This window comes from Scyliorhinus canicula, chromosome 6, assembly GCF_902713615.1.
Source record: "Scyliorhinus canicula chromosome 6, sScyCan1.1, whole genome shotgun sequence".
Taxonomy (NCBI): Eukaryota; Metazoa; Chordata; class Chondrichthyes; order Carcharhiniformes; family Scyliorhinidae; genus Scyliorhinus; species Scyliorhinus canicula.
This window is the reverse complement of record NC_052151.1, coordinates 8,545,879-8,568,997: the sequence shown is the minus strand read 5'-3', so window position 1 is coordinate 8,568,997 and position 23,119 is coordinate 8,545,879. Positions and strand designations below refer to the sequence as shown.

Sequence of the window (23,119 nt, the reverse complement as noted above, 5' to 3'; positions counted from 1 at the left end):
ATTTTAAATCTCCGCTCTGACTCTGTGATCCTGCTCTTTATAATCTCCGCTCTGACTCTCTGCTCCGCTCTTTTTAAGCTCTGCTCTGACTTCCTGCTCCCGCTCTTTTTAAATATCCGCTCTGACTCTCTGCTCCCGCTCTGACTCTCAGCACCCACTCTGACACTCAGCTCCCGCTCTTTAAATCTCCACTCTGACTCTCTGCTCCCGCTCTGACTCTCAGCACCCGCTCTGACACTCAGCTCCCCACTCTGACTCTCAGCTTCCACTCTGACTCTCAGCACCCGCTCTGACACTCAGTTCCCGCTCTTTAAATCTACACTCTGACTCTCAGCTCCTGCTCTGACACTCAGCACCCACACTTTAAATCTCCCATTTGACTCTCAGCTCCCGCTCTTTTTAAATCTCCGCTCTGACTCTCAGCTCCCGCTCTTTTTAAATCTCCGCTCTGACTCTCAGCTCCCGCTCTTTTTCAATCTCCGCTCTGACTCCCTGATCCTGCTCTTTATAAATCTTCGCTCTGACTCTCTGCTCCCGCTATTTTTAAGCTCTGCTCTGACTTCCTGCTCCCACTCTTTTTAAATCTCCTCTCTGACTCTCTGCTCCCGCTCTGACTCTCAGCTCCCGCTCTGATTCTCTGCTCCCACTCTGACTCTCAGCACCCGCTCTGACACTCAGCTCCCACTCTTTAAATCTCCGCTCTGAGTCTCTGCTCCCGCTCCGACTCTCAGCTCCCACTCTGACTCTCAGCACCCGCTCTGACACTCAGCTCCCATTCTTTAAATCTCCGCTCTGACTCCCTGCTCCCGCTCTGACTCTCAGCACCCGCTCTGACACTCAGCTCCCACTCTTTAAATCTCCGCTCTGACTCTCAGCTCCCGCTATTATTAAATCTCCGCTCTGACTCTCAGCTCCCGTTCTTTTTAAATCCCCATTCTGACCCTCCGCACCCGCTCTTTTTTAATCTCCATTCTGACTCTCAGCTCCCATTCTGACTCTCAGCTCCCGTTCTGACTCTCTTCTCCCGCTCTGACTCTCAGCTCCCACTCTTTTTAAATATCCGCTCTGACTCTCAGCTCCTGTTCTTCTTAAAACTACACTCTCACTCTCTGCTCCCGCTCTCAATCTCAGCTCCCGTTCTTTTTAAATCTCCACTCTGACTCTTTGCTCCCGCTCTTTTTAAATCTCCGCAATGTCTCTCCGCCCCCGCTCTTTTTAAATCACCATTCGGACTCTCAGCTCCTGCTCTTTTTAGATCTCTACTCTTACTTTCAGCTCCTGTTCTTCTTAAAACTACACTCTGACTCTCAGCTCCCGCTCTTTTTAAATCTCCACTCTGACTCTCTGCTCCCGCTCTGACTTTCAGCACCCGGTCTGACACTCAGCTCCCACTCTGACTCTCAGCTCCCGCTCTGACTCTCAGCTCCCGCTCTGACACTCAGATCCCACTCTTTTTAAATCTCCACTCTGACTATCTGCTCCCGCTCTGACTCTCAGCACCCGCTCTGACACTCAGCTCCCACTCTTTAATTCTCAGCTCTGAGTCTCTGCTCCCGCTCCGACTCTCAGCTCCCGCTCTGACACTCAGCTCCCACTCTTTAAATCTCCGCTCTGACTCTCAGCTCCCGCTCTTTTTAAATCTCCGCTCTGACTCTCAGCTCCCGTTCTTTTTAAATCCCAATTCTGACCCTCCGCTCCCGCTCTTTTTAAATCTCCGCAATGTCTCTCCACTCCCGCTCTTTTTAAATCCCCATTCTGACTGTCAGCTCCTGCTCTTTTTCGATCTCTGCTCTTACTGTCAGCTCCTGTTCTTCTTTATACCACACTCTGACTCTCAGCTCCCGCTCTTTTTACATCTCCACTCTGACTCTCTGCTCCCGCTCTGACTCTCTGCTCCCACCCTGACTCTCAGGTCCCACTCTTTAAATCTCCGCTCAGACTCTCTGCTCCCGCTCCGACTCTCAGCTCCCGCTCTGACTCTCAGCTCCCGCTCTTTTTAAATCTCCATTCTGACTCTCAGCTCCCGCTCTGACACTCAGCTCCCGCTCTGACACTCAGCTCCCACTCTTAAAACTCCGCTCTGAGCCTCTGCTCCCGCTCCGACTCTCAGCACCCGCTCTGACTCTCAGCTCCCACTCTGACTCTCAGCTCCCACTCTGACTCTCAGCTCCCGCTCTTTTTAAATCTCCGCTCTGACTCTCAGCACCCGCTCTGACTCTCAGCTCCCGCTCTGACTCTCAGCTCCCACTCTTTTTAAATCTCCGCTCTGACTCTCAGCACCCGCTCTGACTCTCAGCTCCCACTCTGACTCTCAGCTCCCGCTCTGACTCTCAGCTCCCGCTCTTTTTAAATCTCCGCTCTGACTCTCAGCACCCGCTCTGACTCTCAGCTCCCGCTCTGACTCTCTGCTCACACTCTTTTTAAATCTCCGCTCTGACTCTCTGCTCCCGCTCTGACTCTCAGCTCCCACTCTTTAAATCTCAGCTCTGACTCTCAGCTCCCGCTCTTTTTAAATCTCCGCTCTGACTCTGAGCTCCCGCTCTTTATAAATCTCCGCTCTGACTCTCAGCTGCCGCTCTTTTTAAATCTCCGCTCTGACTCTCAGCTGCCGCTCTTTTTAAATCTCCGCTCTGACTCTCAGCTCCCGCTCTTTTTAAATCTCCGCTCTGACTCTCAGCTCCCACTCTTTTTAAATCCCCGCTCTGACTCTCTGCTCCCGCTCTGACTCTCAGCTCCCGCTCTTTTTAAATCTCCGCTCTGACTCTCAGCACCCGCTCTGACTCTCAGCTCCCGCTCTGACTCTCTGCTCACACTCTTTTTAAATCTCCGCTCTGACTCTCTGCTCCCGCTCTGACTCTCAGCTCCCACTCTTTAAATCTCAGCTCTGACTCTCAGCTCCCGCTCTTGAGCTCGGGGCCGTGAGGCTGCAGGGCTAACTCACTGAGCCACCGTGCTGCGCTGCTCCCGCTCTTTTAAATCTCTGCTCTGACACTCAGCTCCTGCTCTTTTTAAATCTCCATTCTGACTGTCAGCTCCCGCTCTTTTTCAATCTCCGCTCTGACTCTCAGCTCCCGCTCTTTTTAAATCTCCGCTCTGACTCTCAGCTCCCACTCTTTTTAAATCCCCGCTCTGACTCTCTGCTCCCGCTCTTTTTAAATCCCCGCTCTGACTCTCAGCTCCCGCTCTGACTCTCAGCTCCCGCTCTGACTTTCACCTCCCCCTCTGACTCTCACCTCCCGCTCTGACTCTCACCTCCCCCTCTGACTCTCAGCTCCCGCTCTGACTCTCCGCTCCCGCTCTGACTCTCCGCTCCCGTTCTGACTCTCGGCTCCCGCTCTGACTCTCCGCTCCCGCTCTTTTTAAATCCCCGCTCTGACTCTCTGCTCCCGCTCTTTTTAAATCCCCGCTCTGACTCTCACCTCCCGCTCTGACTCTCACCTCCCCCTCTGACTCTCAGCTCCCCCTCTGACTCTCCGCTCCCGCTCTGATTCTCCGCTCCCGCTCTGACTCTCACCTCCCGCTCTGACTCTCACCTCCCCCTCTGACTCTCAGCTCCCCCTCTGACTCTCAGCTCCCCCTCTGACTCTCCGCTCCCGCTCTGACTCTCCGCTCCCGCTCTGACTCTCCGCTCCTGCTCTGACTCTCACCTCCCGCTCTGACTCTCACCTCCCCCTCTGACTCTCCGCTCCCGCTCTGACTCTCCGCCTACGCTTTTTTAAAATCTCCGCCCTGACTCTCAGCTCCCGCTCTTTTTAAATCCCCGCTCTGACTCTCAGCTCCCGCTCTGACTCTCAGCTCCCGCTCTGACTCTCAGCTCCCGCTCTGACTCTCAGCTCCCGCTCTGACTCTCACCTCCCACTCTGACTCTCCACTCCCGCTCTGACTCTCCGCCTCCGCTTTTTTAAAATCTCCGCTCTGACTCTCAGCTCCTGCTCTGACTCTCAGCTCCCGCTCTTTTTAAATCTCCGCTCTGACTTTCTGCTCCTGCTCTTTTTAAATCTCCGCTCTGATTCTCAGCTCCCGCTCTTTTTAAATCTCCGCTCTGACTCTCAGCTCCCGCTCTTTTTAATTCTCCACTCTGACTCTCAGCTCTCGCTCTTTTTAAATCTCCACTCTGACTCTTAGCTCCCGCTCTGACTCTCAGCTCCCGCTATTTTTAAATCTCCATTCTGACTCTATGCTCCCGCTCTGACTCTCAGCTCCCGCTCTGACTCTCAGCTCCCGCTCTGACACTCAGCTTCTGCTCGGACTCTCAGCTCCCGCTCTGACTCTCAGCTCCCGCTCTTTTTAAATCTCCATTCTGACTCTCAGCTCCTGCTCTTTTTAAGCTCTGCTCTGACTCTCCGCTCCCGCTCTTTTTAAATCTCCATTCTGACTCTCTGCTCCCGCTCTTTTAAATCCCCATTCTGACTCTCAGTTCCCTCTCTTTTTAAATCCCCATTCTGACTCTCAGCTCCCGCTCTTTTTAAATCCCCATTTTGACTCTCTGCTCCCGCTCTTTTTAAGTTCTGCTCTGACTCTCAGTTCCTGCTCTTTTAAAATCTTCCGCTCTGACTCACAGCTCTTTCTCTTTTTAAATTTCCGCTCTGACTCCACACTCTCGTGCTTTAAAAATCTCCCTCTCTGACTCTGAGCTCCTGCTCATTTTGAATTTCTGCTCTGACTCCCAGCTCCCGCTCTTTTTAAATGTACGCGCTGACTATCAGTTCCCGCTTTTTTTAAACCTTTACTCTGACTCTCAGCTCCTGATCTTTTTAAATTTCCACTCTGACTCTCAACTCCTCTTCTTTTTAAATCTAGATTCTTCAGTAGTTCAGACCAAGTTGAAGTTTCATGTCCAAATCCGTGAACTAGACTTTTGGAAGGACAAGAAGGCTCTGGAGATAATACCGAACATATATGGTAGATTAGTTCAGTGATGCAGGTTTACAACCACATTGAAAGCCTGGGGAAGCTGGTGCTGTTCTCTTCTGTGCGTAAAAGGCAGAGGACAATTGATCATAACTGCAGAGGAACAGTTTTGAATAGCTTAAAGTTGGATAATGACATGGTACAGAGTGAAGGTGATTGGCTAAAGGAGCAGAAGTGACATGAAGAAAAACCTATAATTCAATTATTTTGAATGCACTGCCTCAAAGGGTTCAAGATGCAGGCTTATTCTCAAGGAAGTCAATAAATAGGAACAAATTGCAGTTACAGTTCAGAGCTGAGGAGTAGAAGTAATTGTTCTGGTTTTTGACTTGATAGGCTGAATGGCCTTCTTCTGGACTGTACTGAGTCTATGGGCTGAATGATAGATGCGCTGTTGACCCCTCCTTTCCCAGCTGAAATGTTGGGGGTTGGTGGTGGAGGAGAGTGTCCTGGTGAAGAATGGCTTCTCCACAGCTAGAGGTGGGATTTCCGCCTCACTGTATCAGAATGTCCCACCTCAGGGAACCGGAATATCAGAGGCATCGTTACTGCCATGTTCACTGCCAATACTGCAGTTGGGGCTTGAACAGACTTTCAGTGATGAATCATAGAACATAGAACAGTACAGCACAGAACAGGCCCTTCAGCCCTCGATGTTGTGCCGAGCAATGATCACCCTACTCAAACCCACGTATCCACCCTATACCAGTAACTCAACAACCCCCCCCCCCCCAACCTTACTTTTTTAGGACACTACGGGCAATTTAGCATGGCCAATCCACCTAACCCGCACATCTTTGGACTGTGGGAGGAAACCGGAGCACCGGGAGGAAACCCACGCACACACGGGGAGGACGTGCAGACTCCGCACAGACAGTGACCCAGCCGGGAACCGAACCTGGGACCCTGGAGCTGTGGAGCATTGATGCTAACCACCATGCTACCGTGCTGCCCCTAAATCAGAACTTAGTAAGAGTCTGGTGGTCAATTTGAGAGGAGGACAGCTTGGTTAACAAGAGGCATGGGAGCATAGAATTTGAGGAACCATGGGAAAAAGGAAGCTGGCAGGTAATACATTCGATTGGCCCAGGTACCATTGAAGGAAGGACCCCTGACCATCACCAGTTAACCATTTGGCGTGGCCATACCAGTTAAGTTACTGCAGAGATAGGTTGGAGTCCTCAATTGAGGGACTCAGGTGGCACACTGGCATCTAATTCTACCCATGCTACTGGTAAAATTGTTTTGGGGCTAGGCAGGTTGTTGGGCAGCAGGCAGGCAGGCCACCCATCGGATTTAACGTGCTCCTCAACTTCAAACTCACTGGTGGCGGAAAGTTAAATCCAGCCCCAAGATTCTACAGCCTAATTTTCGTACCCTGTTAGTGATTTTTGGCAGACCTCCAGTTGTTCTTGTAAGTGAGGCAGAAGCTGTCCCATAATGTCATCTCCGACACAGCACTGGACAACAGTTGGAATTTCATGAGCCCGTTGCATAATTTTTATCCATGATTTATCGACATTTTGAAATCGCTTCGCTTCCTAGAGAGAAAATGTGATAACGTCATAACATAGACATAGAACAGTACAGCACAGAACAGGCCCTTCGGCCCTCGATGTTGTGCCGAGCAATGATCACCCTACTTAAACCCACGTAACCCGTATACCTGTAACCCAACAATCCCCCCCATTAACCTTACACTACGGGCAATTTAGCATGGCCAATCCACCTAACCCGCACATCTTTGGACTGTGGGAGGAAACCGTAGCACCCGGAGGAAACCCACGCACACACAGGGAGGACGTGCAGACTCCACACAGACAGTGACCCAGCCGGGAATCGAACCTGGGACCCTGGAGCTGTGAAGCATTGATGCTAACCACCATGCTACCGTGAGGCCCTAACGAGTCATCAACGTTTGCACAGTAAGAATTGCATTTGTCTCAAGATAATTCAATAGACAACTTCAGATCAATTCAGTTGACAAAAACATCTCTCTTAGCCCTTCAAGTGTTCCAATAAATCATAATTGAATATCAACACCAAATACATCTCTGCCCACCCCCGACTCTCTTGTATGTCACAAATTGAGATGTTGACACTCATCAGTAAGTGGAATTTCCCAATATTTTTTCAGAGTGTGGGTTTCAGTGAGCATGTAGCTTTCCAGCTGCAGAGCCAAGTTTTCTCTCCAGTTTTTCTGGTACTTTGCACAGAGAAACTGGGGATGAGGTTTCTGCCCTCTGGTGGGCGGGGGTTTGATGAAGCTGGCACTCAGAGCACCATCCTGAAAGGGCGCCCTGATCCACATTAGAAAGGAACTCCTCCCCCTCGCCCCAGGGGCGAGACTTACCTTTTGAGCATCCAGTGGGATCCCCTCGACTGCTTCACATTTTTAAATACCTGCATCGTCACATCGGCGAGGAATGAATATTCATTGAGGGTGAAACATATTGTGGGCAAGTCCTTTAATTATAATTAAATGCAATACAATTGAGGGCAGGAACCACATTATGTCACCAGCAAGAGGCAGAGGAAATCGGAAAATGTGATCCTCCTGGTGAGAATCCTGTTTTCTGGCTCGTGTGAATATTTAGGCCTGTGTCGCCATTTACATTGATGGCAAATGCAAACTCAAAATCATGTTTTACAGTGAAGTCCAAAATGAATGCTGACCAATCAAATCTACAGTGAATAACAGAATAGTTACTGAACAGGGTCACAGCACAGATGGGGGTCATTCAACCCGTCGCATATGTGCATTTGAAGAGCATCCAGCTATTGACACTTCCCTGTCTTCTCACTGTAACCATGTGCATTTTTGCACATAAACCAATTCAATTTTGATGGCTCATTAAAAAGACTAACAACACCAGGTTAAAGTCCAACAGGTTTGTTTGGAGTCACTGGGCGCAATTCTCCGAAATGGAGACAGAGTGTTCGCGCGTCGTGAATGCCGTCGTGTTTCACGACGGCGCGAAACGGGCACGACCGATTCTGGCCCCCTCAGGGGGCCAGCACGGCGCTGGAGCAGTTAAAATGGACACCGTGCCAACCCGCGCATGCGCAGTTGGGCCGCACCAACCCGTGCATGCGTGGGGGATGTCTCCGACGAAATGGCGTGGGATTTCAGGGGCCGACCGTGCAACAATATAGGCCCAGGGGGGAAGAGGCCGGCACGCCGCTCGGTGGGCCCCAATCGAGGGCCAGACCCCATCAGACACCGCCCACCCCCGGGGACGGAGACCCCTCACCCCCCACAGGCTGCCCCCCGGCCATTCGCGCAGAGTTCCCACCAGCAGTGACCAGGTGTGGATGGCGCCGGCGGAACTCTACTTTTTCCACGAGGCTGCTCGGCCCATCTGGGCCGGAGAATCAGCGGCCCTGCCGCGCACAACCACCTCGGTGGTTGCGGCGATTCTCCGGCCCCGGCGCGGAGCTCGGAGAATCGCGCCCATTAGATTTCGGAGCACTGCTCATTAATCAGGTCACTCGTTACATCGATATGAAGCAAGGTGGCTGCAGAAGGACTTGGACAAGTTAGGAGAGTGGACAATGAAGTGGCAAATGAAATACAATGTGGAAAAGTGTGAGGTTATGCATTTTGGAAGGAGGAATGTAGGCATAGACTATTTTCAAAATGGGGAAATGCTTCGGAAATCAGAACATAACATAAAACATGGAACCCACCGAGTCTGCACTGACCTACTTAAGCGCTCACTTCCACCCTATCCCCGTAACCCAATAACCCCTCCTAATCTTTTTGGTCACTAAGGGCAATTTATCATGGCCAATCCACCTAACCTGCACATCTTTGGTCTGTGGGAGGAAACCGGAGCACCCAGAGCAAACCCACACAGACTCTGTACAGACAGTGACCCAGCGGGGAATCAATTCTGGGACCCTAACACTATGAAGCTACAGTGCTGTCCACTTGTGCTACCGTGCTGCCAAAAGCACAAAGGGACTTGGGAGTCCTTGTTCACAATTCTCTTAAGGTTAACATGCAGGTTCAGTCGGCATTTAAGAAGGCAAATGCAATGTTAGCATTCATATCAAGAGGGCTAGAATACAAGACCAGGGATGTACTTCTGAGGCTGTAGAAGGCTCTGGTCAGACCCCATTTGGAGTATTGTGAGCAGTTCTGCACCCTGTATCTGAGGAAGGATGGGCTGGCCTTGGAAAGGGTCCAGAGGAGGTTCACAAGAATGATCCCTGGAATGAAGAACTTGTCATATGAGGAACATTTGAGGACTCTGGGTCTGCACTCATTGGAGATTAGGATGAGGATGAGAGGGGATCTTATTGAAACTTACAAGATACTGCGAGTTCTGGATAGAGTGGAAGTGGAGAAGATGTTTCCACTTGTAGGAAAAACTAGAACCAGACGACACCATCTCAGACTAAAGGGACAATCCTTTAAAACAGAGATGAGGAGGAATTTATTCAGCCAGAGGGTGGTGAATCTGTGGAACTCTTTGCCGCAGAAGGCTGTGGAGGCCAATTCACTGAGTGTTTTCAAGACAGAGTTAGATAGGTTCATGATTAACAAGGGGATCAGAGGTTATGGGGAGAAGGCAGGAGAATGGGGATGAGAAAATTCCAGCCATGAATGAATGGCATAGCAGACTCGATGGGTGAGTGGCCTAATTCTGCTCCTAAGTCTTATGGTCTTATGAACTCCCTTCTCACCACTGCCTTCAAAGCCTCCCATACCATGGCCACTGAAACCTCTCCCATGTCATTTACTTCCACAAACCTTCGGATGGCCTTCCTGACACAAACTTTCCTCAGCCAGGTCTGGTCTACCACCCTCAGGTGTGACTACTGTATCATAGAATCATAGAATCTACAGCGCAGAAGGAGGCCATTCGGCCCATCGAGTCTGCACCAGCTCTTGGAAAGAGCACCCCACTTAAGTGCACGCCCCACCCCATCCCCGCAACTCATCAACCCCACCTCACATTTTTGGACTCTAAGGGCAATTTATCATGGCCAATCCACCTAACCCACACATCTTTGGACTGTGGGAGGAAACCGGAGCACCTGGAGGAAACCCACACAGACACGAGGAGAACGTGCAGACTCTACACAGACGGTGACCCAAGCCGGGAATCGAACCTGGGACCCTGGAGCTGTGAAGCAACTGTGCTAATCACTGTTCTACCATGTTATCATCACCACGTCTGCCTCCAAATCTTTCAATGCGCGATTACGGGGGCCCTCTTGACTGACTCTCACGTTCCATGTTGTCATTTCATTTTTCATTTCATTCATTTCATTTTCATTTCATTTCATTTTCATTTCATTTCATTTCATCAGCCTGGTTGAGGGGCACCCGCCCCGGGGGCATCCCCCCCTTCTCATGGAGGAAGCTCACCAGCTGCTCTGTTGACCACCAAGTGGGCTGGATCGGTCCTTGACCCTCTGTCATCTTCTCCTGTGTCACAGGCACCACACCAACTTTCGCCAACTTTCCCTTTGTCGACCACATCTGGTCCACGAATCCATGCCCCGCTGGGGCATTCTCTTCCTCCACCCCTCCTGCACCTCTTTCAATCTCACAGCCCAGCCATTAACCGGGGAAAGGTCCAAATGTCTACCACGAGCGGGAGCCACCAAATATGCAACCAATCACACCATGCTGCCAGCGTGAAAACTTGCGACGGAGGCCACTGAACGACAGGGGGCTGTTGTATGGAAATGGGGCTAAAGTGGTGATAATTGGTTTCTCACGATGCTACGGTGAGATCCTGATTTTGCCTGTGGAAGCAGGCTGATTGCATCGCAAACTGTTTGGCGTCCGGCGCGGATCTCGTTTCAGGCCTCTCCTGCTATTCACCGGCCTCGTTACGCTTGAGTCGGAACAAGGCCGGAGGGTCGCGCCCATACTTTCATTTAAGTTATCCTCTTATACTCACATGAATGGTGGTACACAAATGACTTCTTTTGAAAATCGCTTATTGTCACGAGTAGGCTTCAAATGAAGTTACTGTGAACAGCCCCGAGTCGCCACATTCCGGCGCCTGTTCAGGGAGGCTGTTACGGGAATCGAACCGTGCTGCTGGCTTGCTTTGGTCTGCTTTCAAAGCCAGCAATTTAGCCCAGTGAGCTAAACAGTGAGGTCCGACTTGCTAAATCATGACCTATTTCACTTAATTCAGACTGCAGGGCTGGGATTCTCCTTTCCAGTCCCCACGCCGGTAGGAAAACCGGCGCCAAGGGGTTGGTTTAGCTCACTCGGCTAAATCGCTGGCTTTTAAAGCAGACCAAGCAGGCCAGCAGCACGGTTCGATTCCCGTTCCAGCCTCCCCAGACAGGCGCCGGAATGTGGCGACTAGGGGCTTTTCACAGTAACTTCATTGAAGCCTACTCGTGAGAATAAGTGATTTTCATTTCATTTCATTTTCAATGACTCCGGCATCAAAGGGCTCTGAAGGTGAGGAATTCACACCTGTCTCTGGGGCTCATTGGACAGAGGAGGGATTGGCGCCGTTTCAGCCGGCACTGAAGGGACTGCGCGAGTTTGCGCATGCGCGGAACGGCAATCAGATTTTGGCACATGCGCAGGGAGTTCTCTTCTCTGCACCAGCCATGGCGGAGCCCTACAGGGGCCGACGCAGAAGGAAGAAGTGCCCCCACGGAACAGGCCCGCCTGCAAATTGGTGGGCTCCGATCGCAGGCCAGGCCACTGTGGGGGACCCCCTGGAGTCGGATTCCCCCCCCCCCCCCACCGAGGACCGCCCATGCCGACTTACCTGCCAGGTTACCTGGCGTGAGTCCCGCCCCGCCCAAAAAACGGAGAATATGACAGCCGGCGTTGGGGCAGCGTGGTGGGATACCCGCCGCCCCCCCCCCCCCGGGGATTCTCTGACCCGGCATGGGATCGGAGAATCCCACCCCAGAACTCCATTCCTCCTTCTACCTATGTCAGTGGTACTCATGTGAAAATTAGCTGGCTCTTCATCCTCCTCCTCAGGGCATTCTGCAGCCATTCAGTCATATCCATGATCTTGGAACCACAGAGCCAAAATAACATCCTGGATTCAGGTCTGTAGCAGAAACACCTGCCTGTTCCACTGACAAATCTCCTATTAGTATTGTTTTTCCGGTCTTTTTTATGTCTACTTATACAGCTGTGCCACCTGTGGTACCATGGACATGACTCTGGCTGCAGTCCCGAGGTGAACCATCGCTCTTCAGTACTGAATACTGGTTGTAGAGTGTGATGAACTTTACCACCTGCCTGTTTCTACTTGACTGGATTGGGCATCACAATTTCCTCTCTCCAGCCATCCTCTTAAGTTGCAGCACTGGCTGCATTTATGAACATGTTATCCAGGAAGTTCTCAATCATTATATTATAGCTTACAAAATTGTCATGGGGCTCATCAAGGTGGATGTAAGAAGGATGTTTACCCTAGTTTAGGGTCCTAGAACTGAGGACACAGTCTACGAATACAATGTAAGCCATTTAGGACTGAGAGGTGCAAAGGAAATTGACCAGGATGTTATCTGGGCTGGAGAACATAGGAACATGGGAACGGGAAGAGGTCATTCAGCCCCTCGAGCCTGTCCACTGAGATCATAATTTGGATAGATGACTTTCTATGCCATTATTAATGAATAATGTGAATAATTGAGGCCCTAACACAGATGCCTTTGGTACACCACTAGTCATATCCTACCAAATGGAGTACTTACCCATTATCCCCACTCTCTGTCATCTGCCACTCAACCAATTTCCTAACCATGTCAACAATTTGCCCTCAACTCAGTCGGTGTTTTTTAAAATAATCTTTATTAGTGTTACACTGCAATGAAGTTACTGTGAAAATCCCCTAGCTTCTGCCTTAGTTAACCGTCTCCTATGTTGGACTTTATCAAATACCTTCTGGAAGTCCATATAAATAACATCCATAGATATTCCCCTGTCCACTACCTTAGTCATCACTTCAAAAAAATTGAACAAAATTAGTCAGGCATGATCTTCCCTTCACAAATCCATGCTGGGCCTCAATGATAGACCAAATTTTTCAAGGTGTTCCATTATTCCATCCCTGATAATAGACTGCAGAAATCTCACCACCGCACCCCAACATGGAAACAGAAAATAGGAGCAGGAGAATGTCATTCAGCTCTTCAAGTCTGCTTCACCATTCATATGATCATGGCTGATCATCCAACTCAATAGCCTAATTCCACTTCCCCCCATATTCTTTAATCCGCTTCACCCCAAGTGCTATATCTAACTGCTTCTTGATGTTTTGGCCTCAACTACTTTCTGTGGTAACAAATTCCACAGGCTCCACAGGGGAGTTTCAGTTGTGAAGAGAGATTGGATATAGACTGGGTTTTTGGAGCAGGGGAGACTGAGGGGGGACATGATTGAGATGTATAAAATTAGGAGGGGCATAGATTGAGTAGACAGGAACAGACATTTCCCCTTGGTGGAAGGATTAATGACCAGGGGGCATAGAATTAAGGTAAGGGGCAGTGAATGTAGAGGGGATGTGAGGAAAAGCTTTTTCACCCAGAGGATTGTGGGAGTCTGGAACTCACTGCCTGAAAGGGTGCCAGAGGCAGAGGCCCTCATAACATTTAAGAGGTATTTAGATGTAAACTTGTGATGTCAAGGCATATAAAGCCGTGGGTCAAGTACTGGGAAATGGAATTAGAATACTTAGGTGGTTGTTTTTGAGTGGCGCAACCATGATGGGCCAAAGGGCATTTTCTGTGCTGTAGATCCTGATGACTCAATGATGAGGAATTTCTTCACTCAGAGGATGGTGAATCTTTGGAATTCTCCATAACCCCAGGGTTATGGAGGTCCACTCAATGAGTACATTCAAGACAGGGATCGATAGATTTCTATATATTAATGATATCAAAGGATATGGGGATAGCGTGGGCAAATAACATTGAGGTAGAAGATTATTCATGATCTAGTTGAACAGCAGAACAGGCAGGATTATTCTTTGCCTATTTTGCATGTTCCTAACCTCGTGGATGATTCCTGGTGACGCTCGATGCGTTTCAAGTTACGAAACCGAAGGACATGGACCACGGAAATAATGCCCCTGGTAGGCCACGTGCCCGGACCGCCCACACAATAAAGGCACAGTCCCATATGAGGCCCCCCTGCCCTTCGATCGGCCCACCCCCGACTATGGCGGCAACGGACTGAGTCTGCAGCCGCCTCATGAGTTTCCCGAATGGCTGGGACCATATTAGAAACACGTCATTGAGACTTCGGCAGGTCGGGGAGGAGAATAGCGGGGCAGGCCTCAAGCAATGGTCCCAGGTGGGGGATAAGCGGTGGGGCCTACTTTTCGGGGGGCTGGAGAATCAAGGAACCGGCGCCGGTCCCAATTCCATGTGTGAAACTGGATTTCGGCGTCAGGGTGCGGAGAATTCAGCCCATGTTATTTTCTAATTGATCTGCGAGAGAATTAAAACAGCCAACAAGAAACACAAAACTAGGTGATGCTGAATTTCTGGATGTTATAAATTACCTGTGGCAGTTGTTTGGCAATATCTCCTCCAACAAATACAGCCTCCAGATAAACCCAAAGGTTTTGTACTAATAGCCACTGTTCTATTATAGTTGTGCATGTGGTCAGATTGTGCATCCAGAGCTGAATATCCTTTTTGTAGTAAGCATTATACCTGTAAGTGAAAAATAATTCGAGAAATCAAATAAATTCTGCTGAATTAAAGGACTAATCAATCGAACCATAAACGGAAATTGTAGTAATCCTCACGGGACACATGGCACAAGCTTGCTAATATTCCCCGTGTGGCTCGAGGAGTATTAACTCCCCCACTCACCCTAGGACAGGGCTACATTGTATATAATGTCAGTCAGAATGTAACAGGCAACCGAGAGAAAGGACCAGGTCCATTGTGTACATAACACTGAGTTAATAAATAAGTTCAGGGCGAATTTCTCCGGCCCCCACGACGGGTCGGAGAATAGCGGGAGGGCCTTCCCGACATTTTTCCCGCCCTCCCGCTATTGTCTCCCCCCCCCCCGCCCAACTCCCGACACGAATCGCTGCCGCCGTTTTTTTACGGCCGGCAGCAATTCACAGCTGTTCGATGGGCCGAAGTCCCGGCCCTTTACGCTGTTTTTACGAACGGCAAACAGACCTGGTCTGGCCGTTCGTAAAAACGGCGGGAACAACTCGCTTTTTATAACCATGGCACCGATTGGCACGGCGGTACCACGGCCGTGCCAAGGGTGCCATGGGCCCGCGATCGGTGGGCACCGATCGCGGGCAGCGGGCCCGATGCCCGCGCACTATTTGTCCTTCCACCGCCCCGCAGTATCCATTCGCGGGGCGGCTGAGGGGCATCCCGGCCCGCGCATGCGCGGGTTTAGCGCAAATACGCGATGACGTCATCCGCGCATGCGCGGGTTGGAGTCTTCCAATCCGCGCCTGTGCGGCTGACGTCATATGACGCGTCAGCCGGCGCTAACTCCGGCAAGCGGGCTTAACGAAATTCGTTAAGCCCGTGATGCCGGAGCTTGCGGCGTCGGGCTGCTAGCCCCAACCGGGGACCAGAATCGGTTCCCGGTCGGGAAGGGGCGCGCTGGCGTCAAACCCGCCCGGGTTTGACGCCAGCCTTACGATTTCTCCCGTTTTGGGAGAATCGCGCCCTCAGTTTTTACTCGACTGACACCTGTTTGCCCTTACGATAGGAATAAGTGTATAGGGCGCGATTCTCCCAAAATGGTGGGCACCGATCGCGGGCCCATGGCACCCTTGGCACGGCCGTGGTACTGCCGTGCCAATCGGTGCCATGGTTATAAAAAGCGAGTCGTTCCCGCCGTTTTTACGAACGGCCAGACCAGGTGTGTTTGCCGTTCGTAAAAACAGCGTAAAGGGCTGGGACTTCGGCCCATCGAACAGCTGTGAATCGCTGCCGGCCGTAAAAAAACGGCGGCAGCGATTCGTGTCAGGAGTTGGGCGGGGGGGGGGGGGGGAGAATAGTGGGAGGGCGGGAAAAATGTCGGGAAGGCCCTCCCGCTATTCTCCGACCTGTCGTGGGGGTCGGAGAATTTTGCCCATAGTTCCTGTGGGATGCGAGTGTAGAAAGAAGCCATTTGATTGCACTGGGTGTCCAAATGATCAATTCACCTGGTGCCATTGCTCTACCTATTCTGCAGATTGTTTCTTTTCAAATAATCATCTGATTCCCTCTTGAATGTCTCAATTTAAACATAGAAACATGGGGCGCGATTTTGAGCTGCCCGCGCAGACTGCGGGATTGGCAGTGCGGGCAGAAAATCCCATGGGAATCGGGAACTGCCGGAGAGGTGGCATTTCCTGATTTTCCTCTCCACTCACTGGTGACATCATGAGAATCACATTGCCATCCGGATCGCAAACTCGCCTCCCCAGCAACCCCTCCACCTCAACCAGTGCCCAGGACCCTGCCAGACGTGATCCCGGATATGTAAACGGCGCTCTGGTCCCCGCCAGCGCCCTGGACCCTGCCAGACGCAATTACCTATCTTCCACAAGGGTTGATGTCTCCCATCTGATCCCAGGATCATCCATCAGCAGCCGCCGACCGAGGAAGCGAGGGAAACGGGGCGGTCTGCAGTTTAGACTGAAGCAACGCGGTTTCAAAACCCCTCTCCCCAGCATACTCCTGGCAAACGTCCAAGTGATTGAAAACAAGCTGGATGAACTTAACGCCAGACTTACCTCTCAGAGGGAAGTAAGAGACTGCTGTGTGCTCTGTTTCACAAAGACATGGCTCACCCCCCGCCTCACCGGACTGTGCCATACAACCTGAAGGCTTCTCTATTCACCGGGCAGACCGCACGGCATTTTCAGGCAAAGCGAAGGGTGGAGGGGTTTGCCTCCTCATCAACTCCTCCTGGTGCTTGGATGTGGCGACTCTGGTGACCTACTGCTCCCCAGACCTGGAATACCTGACCGTAAAGTGCCGCCCACACTATCTTCCATGTGAGTTCACTTCAGCCATTATCACAGCGGTCTACATCCCACTCCAGGCAGAAGTGAGGAAGGCGCTGGATGAACTGTAGTCATAAACAACTATGAAACAGAACACCCGGAGGCCTTTATCATCGTAGCCGGAGACTTCAACAAGGCCAACCATAAGAGTGTACTGCCAAAATTCCACCAGCACATCTCCTGTCCCACCAGGGGTGACAACACTCTGACCACTGCTACTCAAAAATCAAGGGTGCCTACCGTTCCATCCCCCGACTGCATTTTGGGAAATCAGACCATAAGACTGTGCTCCTTCTCCCAGCTTACAAGCAGAAACTCAAGCGGGAGAATCCAGCTAAGAAGGTTAGAACATAGAACAGTACAGCACAGAACAGGCCCTTCGGCCCTCGATGTTGTGCCGAACAATGATCACCCCACTTAAACCCACGTAACCCGTAACCCAACAATCCCCCCATTAACCTTACACTACGGGCAATTTAGCATGGCCAATCCACCTAACCCGCACATCTTTGGACTGTGGGAGGAAACCGGAGCACCCGGAGGAAACCCACGCACACACGGGGAGGACGTGCAGACTCCACACAGACAGTGACCCAGCCGGGGAATCGAACCTGGGACCCTGGAGCTGTGAAGCATTGATGCTAACCACCATGCTACCGTGAGGTTGTGCAGTGCTGGTCTGAGGAGACAGAAGAGCACTTACGTGACTGCTTAGAACTCAGCGACTAACTTAAATTAATGTGCCACCACCGTCACAGACAACTCGCAAGATTCATCGAACCTCACGAGATGTTGTGATCCGGACCACACCCTCACTGGGGTGTATTTAACTGATCTATTCGGCACATTTAGATATGCATGCGCCGTATTCTCCTGGGGCTCAGGAACTAACAGCCTCCTCAGCTAGGACTTGACCGGGCCCGGTTTAGTACACATCTTTGGACTGTGGGAGGAAACCGGAGCACCTGGAGGAAACCCACACAGACACGGGGAGAACGTGGAGACTCCGCACAGACAGTGACCCAAGTAATACCCCAAATGTGTCACCTACCCACCCATAAGCACTCCCCCTCGCTAGCAAAAAGAACAATTTCTAAAACGGAACAGTTCCTTATGATGGCCTTTCCCTTGTACGGAACGGGCAAGGCATCCAATGAACTGACCTACATGGCCTCAGCATTGGAACATCTGGCAAACGTAACGGCAACAGAAGCCAGGGACACTGGACAGGCACTGGCCGAGGTCTCAGCTGAGCTAGTGGCTGTCCGGACCGTGGCATTACAAAATCGACTGGCTTTGGATTATCTGTTAGCCTCGCAGGAAGGAACGTGCGCTATTGTGGGCCAAGAGTGCTGTACTTACATTCCAGATGGCTCTGAAAATATCACTAATCTGGCCGACCATATTAAGAAACAGGCTGCTCAAATTCAAGAAATTGGCAGTGAATTTCACGACGATAACCCGCTGGGTTGGCTCGGGTGGTTGGGTCATGGATTATTTGATTGGATCTTTAAGGCCTTTATTCTACTACTACTAATGCTACTAGGGATAGGATTGCTTGCCTGCTTGTGTAAATGCATTTTCAAACGAATCATGGATATACCTATTTAGCTAGTTGTCATGATATGACAAAAGGGGGGAGCGTGGTATTGTGCGAAGCAAGTAATGGCATGATGGGAAAACTAGTCAAGTTTTCTTGGTACAATTGAATTTAAACTGACTTCACATAACCTAAGGCACAAATACAAACAGCCAAGGTCAACTTGACCTGAGAACTGGCTGACTCTAAAACTCGGATAAGGCGCGTTCGTCATGAGACCAGAGCAGTCTAAATACATACGATAAGCTAAAAAACTGTCTCTTCCTGTACTTAAACAAATTTGCTCCATCTCTTAAAACAAAGACAAGATAATGATATGAGACCCCAGTCCCCTAAAGGTCAGCAAGGTGACGCCTTTGTAATGATTATTACTTATGTTTTACTTTTGATCAAATTCCTGACCAAGCTGTATTCATGTTATCTTGATCCTATAATGTATAAAAATCATCTTATTCTTTTGTGAGATTGCAGACTTGGAAGGGCACCAGCAGTTTGTACTTGACTGCCTTCCGACTTCAAGTCTCAGCCAATACTGCTAGCAGTTGTAATTCGTAAAATAAAGTTCAGTTTTGCTTACCTAATGAATGCTGTTTGAATCTTTCTATCACAGTACAGAAGCTGGGAAAATATTGACTACGACACTGTGACAAGGACAGAAACTTTAAAGAAACGATTAATTGGAATGAGGATGTCCCTGGCAAGGCCAGCATTTGTTGCCTATCCCTAACTATCTTGGGGAAGATCGTGTTGAGCTTTCTTTAACTTCTGCACTTCATCTCGTGCAGATCCACCCATTGACCACAGAGGTTCAAATATGGAGTTGTAGGAAACATAATTCGAGAAAAAACTACATTTTCAAAGACTTTGACAAATTCCACCAGTTGCTTAATTTCTTCAGCAAGTGCTATGTATCTAATAGGTTTGAGTTATCACGATGTTACAAGGGGAATGCAGCGCATGAAAACAAGGGTCAAAGCTGAGGCATATTGAGTCAGAAGGGCCAGGTGGCACAATATCTGGCTGAATGTTCAGTATGCCCCTTCCTAATTTTTGAAGCAAAAACAGGAAACTCTGGACAATCTCAGCAGGTCTGACAGCATCTGTGAACAAAGAACAGAGCTAACATTTCGAGTCTGGATAACTCTTTGTCAAAGTTCCAGAGATGCTGCCAGACCTGCTGAAATTCTCCAGTATTTTCTGTTTTTGTTTCAGATTCCAGCATCCACAGAAATTTGCTTTTCTCTCCAAATTTCTGAAGTTTACCCTGCTCAACCTCTCCTTTAAAACATTCACTCTTCCTTTACAACCATTTCTAAAACTGTTGTTGGTGTCTGTTAGAACTCCGACGAGATCCACTGGGATGACCTGATTCATATCGCCGTGGGGTTCGTGGAATACAAGCTCTCCCGCTGATTTGGTGGAGGCCCATCAGCAGGGCTCATTAATTCCCCGAGATAACAGCCGTCCCAGAAGGAAGCCGGTATCTTCGGATGGTGCCGGCTGGGATGACGGGGGCTATCCAATGCTGTACTTTCTTACTGTGAGTAGGAAATAAACTACTGGAGCTTAACTTTTCGGGACTCCTCCCTAATTATAATATTGGCAATGAGGACAAAACAGAACTACAGGTGGTGCTGCTGGACATGCAGACCTTAGCTGCATATGACCACAGGGGAACAAGATGAGCACTGGTTCAAAAATGCCACTCTTCGGGAGGCTCGACACTTTTGACGCGAGTATAGAAGAACTGGGCTCAATATGCTGAGCATATGTGTTACGTTTTCAGGGCGAATGCCATTACTGGAGAGGACTGCCAGAGGGTGATTCTCCTGATCACCTGTGGGGCCCTCACTTTTAGCGTTATAAAGAATCTAACCTACCCTGTGGCCCTCAGACTCCAAGGCGTTTGACGAATTGGTTGTGTTTGTGGCAGACAACTATGCCCCAAATCGCTGCTCATTGTCCAAAGATACTGGTTCAATACAGCTGTGAGAACCCTGGGGAAGTCCGTTACTGAGTTTCTGGCACGCTTACGCAAATTGGCTGAGTACTGAGATTATGGGCCATCCCTACTGGAGATGCTGAGGGACCGCCTTGTGTGCAAAGTTAACAATGTAGCAATCCAGAGGAAAATGATAACTGACCATTTTTGGACCTGAAAAGGGCCATCAAGATCTCCCTCTCATGGGAGAGTGTGGAGAAGAGAGTCCAGGATCTCTCCCTCTCATGGGAGAGTGTGGAGAAGAGAGTCCAGGATCTCCAGGGCATGTCAGAAATGGAGGTGATTAGTATCAGACTCCCCCTCCCCCCCCCCCCCCTCCCCACCCGACCCCCACCCTCCATTCAGGTGAGTGGCGGCTCCTAGGAACAAGTGTCAGGGTCTATGCCCATTGGTCTTTTAGAACTCCCACGAGATCCACTGAGATGACCTGATCGATATCCCCGTGGGGATCGTGGAATACAAGCTCTCCCGCTGATATGGTGGAGGCCCAACAGCAGGGCTCATTAATTCCCTGTGATAACAGACATCCCAGAAGGAAGCCGGTATCTTCGGATGGTGCGGCTGGGATGAGGGGGGCTATCCACTGAAAATGAAAGTAAAAATCGCTTACTGTCACAAGTAGGCTTCAAATGAAGTTACTGTGAAAAACCCCTGGTCGCCACATTCCGGTTCGGGGAGGCTGGTACAGGAATTGAACTGTACTGCTGGCCTGCCTTGGTCTGCTTTCAAAGCCAGTGATTTAGCCCAGTGTGCTAAACCAGCTCCTGCTGTACTTCCTCACTGTGAGTAGGAAATAAACTACTGGAACTTAACTTTTTGGGACTCCTCCCTAATTATAATATTGATGATGAGGACAAAACGGAATGACAGGTGGAGCTGCTGGACATACAGGCCACAGCTGCATATTACCACAACAAGATTAGCACTGTTTCAAAATTGCAACACTTCAGGAGATATGCGAGACGTTTCCCCTGAACCACTGGAGGAGGACTCACAGAGGTGCTGCACCCTTGGTCGGAGGAACCGCAGGGACCAGGAGCACCATGTTATTCAACTAACGCATTCCTCTGGTCAAGGGACATGCCCGCCTAGAGCCAGGACTTTCCTGCTCGTACAGTCTGACAAAGATAAATGCATGCAGTTAAACAGCATTGCCGCACCAGAGGTTGCCCCCCCATCAAAGCTCCAAAACCTAAGTCTAGGACCCTGTCAGCATCAACGGGTGTTGGTGTGCCAACAGGCGGCTGGCTTTGTCTCCGTGTTCGTACAGGGTCCCGCGCGCCTGCCGGAGTTGGTGCACTGCTTTCCTGGTGGAGAGCAGGTCAAAGTTCCTTTGTAGTTCTTTTCTCTCCGCCAGGAGCTCTACGGTCGGGGCCTCGGAGTATTTACGGTCTACCACCAGTATGGAGTCGACCAGCTTCTGCCTAGCCACCCTTTCCTCCCTATCTCTTTGCGCTTTGAAGGCAATGATTTCCCCTCTTAGTACGGCCTTAAGCGCTTCCCAGAACGTGGAGGATGATATCTCCCCGTTTTGGTTGTTCTCCGTGTACTCCGCTATGGCCCGCGCTATCCTTTCGCTGAAGGCCTTGTCAGCTAGTAAGGCACCGTCAAACCTCCATGTGGGGCGCTGGGCCCTTCCCGTCTCCAGCCGCACGTCCATGTAGTGTGGGGCGTGGTCTGATATCACAATTGCGGAGTATTCCACTTTGTCTATCCCTGGAAGCACCGTTTTCCCCACCACAAAGAAGTCAATTCTGGTGAACGCGTTGTGTACTGGGGAGAAGAAGGAGAATTCTTTCTCCCCCGTTTGGGCAAACCTCCAGGGGTCCACAGCTCCCATCTGCTCCATAAAGTGACCGAGTTCCCTTGCCATGTTTGAGGTTTTCCCCGTTTTGGGGTTTGATCTGTCCGTCTTTGGATCCTGTACACAGTTGAAGTCCCCCCCATGATTAGTCGATGCGTCGCTATGTCCGGGATTTCTGCCATGGTCTTTTTGATGAAGCTCGTGTCGTCCCAGTTGGGCGCGTACTCGTTGACTAGGACTACCGGCGCCCCATCCAGGGGTTGGGTCGTTGACCATGACATACCGCCCCCCCTGGGTCTGTAACCGTCTTTGTCGCCCTAAACATTGTCCTCTTGCCGATCAGTATCGCCACCCCCCTGGCCCTTGTCCCATAGCAGGAATGGTAGGTTTGTCCCACCCAGCCCTTTCTTACCCGCAGTTGGTCCTGCTCCCTCAGATGCGTCGCTTGGAGGAAGACTATGTCGGCCCTCATGTTTCTGAGGTGGGTGAGGACTCTAGATCTCTTCACTGGGCCGTTAAGTCCCCTTACGTTCCAGGTGATTATCCTGGTGGGGGGCTTCTGCCCCCTCGTTCCTGTGGGATTAAACATGTTTGTCTGGTGGACGAGCCCCTGCCCTCTGGGGTTTCCCTTTGTTAGGGGGCCTTCCAGGATGGCCGCTACCACCACTCTCCCCATGCGGTCGGGTCTCTCCGCTCCGGGGTTTCCCCTTGTCCTGGGGGCACCCGCCATGGCCGTCCACTGTGTGTCCGCCACGCGGGTAGTCCCCTGCACTCTGGGGGCCCCCCTTGCCCACAGACCGTACTGGGTGGGT

General features: G+C 50.6%; 1 protein-coding gene across 1 annotated transcript in view; it reads right to left on the bottom strand.

Moving 5' to 3' along the window:
• The window catches only part of LOC119966923 (dynein heavy chain 8, axonemal-like), a 1,786,259-nt gene that overhangs the window by 845,946 nt on the left and 917,194 nt on the right, over window positions 1-23,119 (bottom strand). Inside the window, exons 37-38 of the mRNA XM_038798881.1 lie at window positions 14,427-14,580; window positions 6,289-6,452 (exon numbers count right to left, since the gene is read on the bottom strand). Of these exons, the coding sequence (XP_038654809.1) occupies window positions 6,289-6,452; window positions 14,427-14,580 (318 nt within the window). The remainder of the gene's footprint in view (window positions 1-6,288; window positions 6,453-14,426; window positions 14,581-23,119) is intronic.